Source organism: Terrapene carolina, unplaced genomic scaffold, assembly GCF_002925995.2.
Source record: "Terrapene carolina triunguis isolate 2854851 unplaced genomic scaffold, T_m_triunguis-2.0 Scaffold32487, whole genome shotgun sequence".
In the NCBI taxonomy this organism is placed as follows: Eukaryota; Metazoa; Chordata; order Testudines; family Emydidae; genus Terrapene; species Terrapene triunguis.
This window is the reverse complement of record NW_020696838.1, coordinates 5,459-11,472: the sequence shown is the minus strand read 5'-3', so window position 1 is coordinate 11,472 and position 6,014 is coordinate 5,459. Positions and strand designations below refer to the sequence as shown.

The window sequence follows — 6,014 nt, the reverse complement described above, 5'->3', positions numbered from 1 at the left end:
CGTCACGACACAACGCCACTGTGTGGTGACACGACACTGCTAGGCAGCTCCACCATGTCGCGACACCACCATGTTGTGACACAACACGCTACACCATCACATCACAACACACTGCTAGGCAGCCCCACCACATCACAACACAACGCCACCATGTTGTGACACAACACACTGCTCCGCCACGTCGCGACAACACCATGTTGTGATACAACACACTGCTCCGCCACGTCGCGACAACACCATGTTGTGATACAACACACTGCTAGGCAGCCCCACCACATCACAACACAACGCCACCACGTTGTGACATGACACACGCTAGCCAGCCGCACCATAGTGCGACAGTGCTGCATGGGCAGCGGAGCCAGTTTCAGGGCTGCTGTTGGTGTCCCCTCCCAAGGTGGGCCGGGCTGTGGCCCCCCACCCCTGGGCGTGCCCGCCCTGCCCCCCCCAGCTCCAGAAGTGCCCCCCTCCCACCCCAGGCATGCCCTCCTGACCCCTTAGCTCCGGAGGTGGCTCCTCCAGCCCCAGGCATGCCCCCCATTCCCTCCAGCCCCAGGTGTGCCCCCCTGCCCTCCCCAGCCCCAGGCATGCCCGCCGTACCTTCCACATACTCCATGACCATGCAGAGGTGGCGCTTGGTCTCGAAGGAGCAGAACATGCTGACGACGAAGGGGTTCTCGGCGAAGGTGAGGATGTCCCGCTCCACGAACGCCTGCTGGATCTGGTTCCGCAGGATCAGGTTCTGCTTGTTGATCCTCTTCATGGCAAAGCGCTGCCGGGTCTCCTTGTGCCGCACCAAGTACACGGCCCTGAAACCCAGCACAGGCTCGGCTCTGGCCCCAGCCCAGCCACTGGGGCCAGGTGAGGACCCAGGAGTCCTGGAGCCAACCCCCCAATCCCCAACTCTAACTGCTCCGCTCCCAGAGCTAGCGTGAGAACCCAGGAGTCCTGGAGCCAACCCCGCAACTCTAACCGCTCCCCTCCCACGGCTGGCGCGAGAACCCAGGAGTCCTGGAGCCAACCCCCCAATCCCCAACTCTAACTGCTCCGCTCCCAGAGCTAGCGTGAGAACCCAGGAGTCCTGGAGCCAACCCCGCAACTCTAACCGCTCCCCTCCCAGGGCTGGCGCGAGAACCCGGACTGATACCCAGTCCTCCCCCACTCTAACCGCTCAACCTCACTGCTGCCTCGGAGCTGGGACAGAACCCAGGAGTCCAGGGTTCTCCCTTCCCCCCTCAAATTCTCTGTGAGCCTGGGGGCGGGTTTGGGGGTGCTGATCCCTTCCACAGAGCAGTGGGGCTGTGAGGGGAGGAGCCAAATCTCTCCTGCCTCCCCCTGACCCCCAAGGGGTGCAGACCACGGCCCCGGGTCAGGGTTCAACCCCTCCCCCAACACTCTCTCACCCATAGGCTCCATTGCTAATAAGTTTGATGGTTTCAAAGTCCCCTTCTCCGGGCGGTTTCTTGTGTTTCAGGGCAGCTCCCCGACCCTGGAATAAATCACACGCATCACTGAGGGTAGGGGTGGGAAAGAGGGAGCCCCCACCCCCCAGATCCAGCCCCCATGTCAGCCCTCGGGCCCCACCAGCTCCCAGCCCCCTGCTCTAATCACTAGACCCCACTTCCTCCTAGAGCACCGGGTGCCTGGTGTTCCCATGCTGGGCTAAAGCCAGGTGGGGCAGCCTCGGCCCAGCGCCCGGGCGCAGGGGGCTAGGAGTTGCTTTTGTGCGTGTAGCTGTGGGGCTGGGAGTCCCTGGTGGAGTGGGTCTATGGGGTGTGTTGTTTCTGGGTCTGTGTATCTGTGTGTGCGTGTCTGTGTCCAGTGTGTGTGTGTGTTGCTTCTGGGGTTGTGTATCTGTGTGTGTGTGTTATTTCCAAGTTGTGTCCCTGTAGGGGTGTGTGATTGTGGGGTGGGGGATGGCTCTGTGGGGAGTGTAGTGTTTCAGATGTTGTGTGTCTGTGAGGGAGGTGGCTCCGCAGGGAGCGTGAGTGTGTTTGTGTGTGTCTGGGGTGTGTTGTATTGTTCCTGGGGTTGTGTGTGTCTGCGGAAAGTGTGTGTCTCTGCATGGGAGGATGTTGTTTCTCAGGCTGTGTCCTTCTGGGATGTGTGACCGTCGGCAGCGTTTGCATGTTGTTTGTTTCTGGGGCTGTGGTATGTGTGTCCATGGGGAGTGTTTCTGGAGTTGTGTGTCTCAGCAGGGGTGTTGTTTTGGGGGTCGTTTCTCTGGAGCTGTGTGATGGTGGTGAGTGTGTGTGTCTCACAGGTTGTGTGGGTTGATTCTGGGGTTGTGTCCCTCTAGGCTTGTGTGACTGTGCTGCATGCTGGACTGTGTGTGTCTGGGGTGGACTGTGTTGTTTTGAGGGTTGGTTCTCGGAGGGGGTGTGACAGGGAGGTGTGTGGGTGCCTCTTGGGTGAGTTGTGTGTGTTGTTTCTGGGGTTGTGTCCCTCTAGGTGTGTGTGATTGTGTTGCACACCAATCTGTGTGTGTTTCTCTGTAAACCTGTACGGGAGCGTGCGGGTGTCTGGGCGTTGTGTGGCTGTGTGGGAGTGCGGTTGTGTTGCCTCTGTTGTGCGTTCGTATCTCTGGGTGGGCAAATGCCCTGTGCCATACTGCCACCCAGTGGGACCCAGCGGGATGGTGCCCATTACAGCACCTCGGGCCAGGGCACGGGGGCGGTTCTGACACACACAAGGGCTGTTCCAATCCCCTCCACTAGGGGGCAGTGGGATGGCGAGTCCCCCACATTATTATGGCCCCATCAGTATAGATCCAGAGCTGTGGGGCACCAGCCCCAGCCCTCCCCCGCATGGCTCGGAGCCCTGATGGCCGCGTGCTGTCTGCACACCTGGGGGCGGGGACTTACCTCCATGAACTCGTCTGTCTCGGGCGTGTTGGATCCACCGCTGTCGTGTTCCTCCAGATGCACCATGTCTGGGGGGAAACATGGACTGAGGAGAGGGGTCACGGGAGCCCCCAGGTAACGAAGGAAGGGCAACGCGGGCAGCCACACACACACACACGGACGCACACACACACACACGGACGCACACACACACACACGGACACACGCACAGGGATAGACAAGGCGGTCCCAGATAAGGCAGGCGCGTACACACGTGTGCATGCTAACATGAATGTAGTCACGTGTAGGCCCACACACAGATACACGCATGCAGTCATACAGGCACACACACACGGCTGCAAACACACATGCAGTCATACATACACATATGCAGTCACACATACGCATATAGACATATGCACAGAGTTGCAAATACATGCATGTCTTCAGACACCCATGTGAATGCTAACACACATGTAGTCATAGAAATGCAAGCACAGACACATGCCTGCTAATGCACAGAGTCACACACCCACATGCAATCACACACACACACACATGTGTATGCTAACACACAAATGATAACACACAATCACACACCAATGTGCAATTACACACACATGTGCCTGCTAACACACATGCAGCCACGCAGCCATGTGCAATCTTACACGTGCAGTCACACCCCAATGTGCAACAACACACACACACATGCAATAACACACACATGAATGCTAACACACACAGTCACACACTCACCTGCAATTACGCACACGTGCATGCTAAGATGCACGCAAACACCCACATGCCATCACACACAGTTGTGCAATGCCAACACGCATGCAGTCACAGCCACCCATGCTCGCCAGCACAGGCCTGGCCACAGAGGGCACCGATCCCCGTGCCCCTCTCCCCTGCCGGGGTTACCTGTGAAGGGGTCGCGGGTGAGGCCCAGCTGGCTGATGATGTAGCGGGGAATGTCCGTCTTCATCAGGTGTCCCTCCTTGGCGTGATCCTCAGCCGCCTCCAGCAGGTGGTAAAACTCCTCGGGGTTAAACTCCTGCAAGACGCCGGCACGGCCACCCAGCCCCATCACTAACGGGCAGGCGGGGGAGGGACACCCCCATATAGAGACCCTGCGGGCTGGGGAGACACCCCAGGGCTCCTCTTGTGTCCGAGAGCAGGCACTGGGGGGGGGTGCCCCAACTACAGATCTGCACGCAGGGCGGGCGGTTACTAGGTCAGTGAGCAGGGTGGGAGCGGGGCACTGGTTCCTGCTGGCATACCAGGGACTGCCAGCAGGGGGCACAGCGGGTGTGGTGCCCTTGTTTGCATCAGTCTGTATGGGCGTATCAGGGGCGTGTGTGTAAGTGAGTGTGCATCAGGCATTTCTATGCGTGTGTGTATCAGGTGTTTGTGCCTTTGTGTGTTTCAGAGGTGTGGGGTGTGTGTCAGATCAGGCCTTGCAGGTATTTGTGCACATCTGTGTTGAGAGTGTGTGTGTGTTGGTGTGTCTCTATGTCCGTTTCAGGTATTTGTGTGTGTCTGTTTCAGGTGTGTGTGGGAGGGTGTATTTGTGTTTCAGGGATTTGGACGTGTGTTGGTGTGTGTGTCTGTTTCAGGTGTGTGGGAGTGGGTGTCAAGTGTGTGGGGGTGTATTTGTGTTTCAGGTGTGTGTGTGTGTTGGGGTGTGTACCATGACAAAGTGGGTGAGGAAATATCCTTTATTGGACCAACTTCTCCTGGTGAAAGAGACAAGCTTTCGAGCTACACAGAGCTCTTCTTGTGTGTGTTGGATGTTGGGGGGGGGGGTTGTGTTTCAGGTGTCTTTGTTCGTGGATGTATTTTGGGTGCTTGTAAGGGGACTCTTTCTCTCTCTCACTCACACACACACACACACACACACACACACACAGAGCTGTGTCCTTTGTCTCCGTCTCAGAAGCTGCCAGACCCTCCCCCTGGGTCTCCCCGCCCCACGTCCCTGGGCGAAGCGGGGGTCACACACTGATTGGCTAGTTAGACGGCTGAGGCTCTCGGGGTGCAGGGCAGAGGGGGCTACCTACATCCCAGCTGGAGGATGCCTCTGCCTGTCTCTGTTGCCATGACGGCCCTCTAGCAACTGGGCAGCGATGGCTGTTGCCACAGCAACAGGCCGCATCAGCAACCTGCCTTGGCCAATGCCACACCGCCCCCTGCTGCCAGCTTGCTCGCCATTGGGCCAAGGCAGCAGCCCAATCACTGGCCAGCACAGCTGTTGTCAGGGCGACTGGCTGGGTGCCATCCGATTGGCTGGCATGGGTGATCCAAGCTGCCAGGTTTGGGGATGGCTATGGGGGGAACATAGAGAGGTAGGGGCAGGCTGGGGGTGTGAGTGGGGGAGCTGGGGGGCTGGCACAGGGGGGATGGGGACAGGCACAGAATGGAGTCAGAGAGGTGGGTAGAGCAGGAGTGGGGCTAGGAACCAGGATTCCTGGGTTCTCCCCCTGGCTCTGGGGGACGAGCTGGGGGTCTAGGTGTTTAGAGCAGGGGGCTGGAAGCCAGGACTCCTGGGTTCTATCCCAGCTCTGGGAGGGGAGCAGGGGTTAGTGGGCAGAGCAGGGGGCTGGGAGCCAGAACTCCTGGGTTTTCTCCCGGCTCTGGGAGGGGAGCGGGGGCTAGTGGTTAGAGCTGGGGCTTGGCATAGGGTTTAGGGTTAGAGCAGGGATGCTAGCAGCACGTCGCTCTGACGGGCAGCAGGGCTGGGATCTGGGTGTCCCAGAGGAGAGCCCCAGCCCCTAGCGTGGGGCGCAGCAGAGTGGGGGGCAGCTGCCCGCCCCGTGCTCCCGCCCGCCCTCACCAGGCACTCCAGGAGCCGCGCCGGGCGGGAGATGATGATCAGCAGCTTCTTCACCAGCTGGGTCACGAAGGCGACTTCCAGGCTCTCCGAGCGCTCGTAGGCCTGGGGGTGGTGGTGGGGAGATGAGAGGCAGCCCATGCCGGCCCTATGTCCTGGGCCTGCCCCAGAGAGCCTGCCCTCCTGCCCCACGCCACTCGCATCATCCCCAGGGCCCTCATCATGTCCCCCAGCACCCTCCTGCTCCCATCGCATCCCTCTGACCCCCCGTCCTACCCCTGTTGCCCCACTCCGCTCCCGTCACAGCCCCACTGCCCCATCACCCCCCAGCCCGCTCC

The 6,014-nt window shown here is 59.7% G+C and overlaps 1 protein-coding gene across 1 annotated transcript in view; it reads right to left on the bottom strand.

The window, feature by feature from the left end:
- Positions 1–600: 600 nt before the first annotated feature.
- LOC112117299 (microtubule-associated serine/threonine-protein kinase 1-like) overlaps positions 601–6,014 on the bottom strand; it is a gene marked incomplete at both ends in the record, with an annotated part of 10,631 nt that continues 5,217 nt past the window's right edge. The window contains 5 exons of the mRNA XM_026663111.1: positions 601–809; positions 1,404–1,489; positions 2,865–2,932; positions 3,768–3,900; positions 5,680–5,781. Of these exons, the coding sequence (XP_026518896.1) occupies positions 601–809; positions 1,404–1,489; positions 2,865–2,932; positions 3,768–3,900; positions 5,680–5,781 (598 nt within the window). The remainder of the gene's footprint in view (positions 810–1,403; positions 1,490–2,864; positions 2,933–3,767; positions 3,901–5,679; positions 5,782–6,014) is intronic.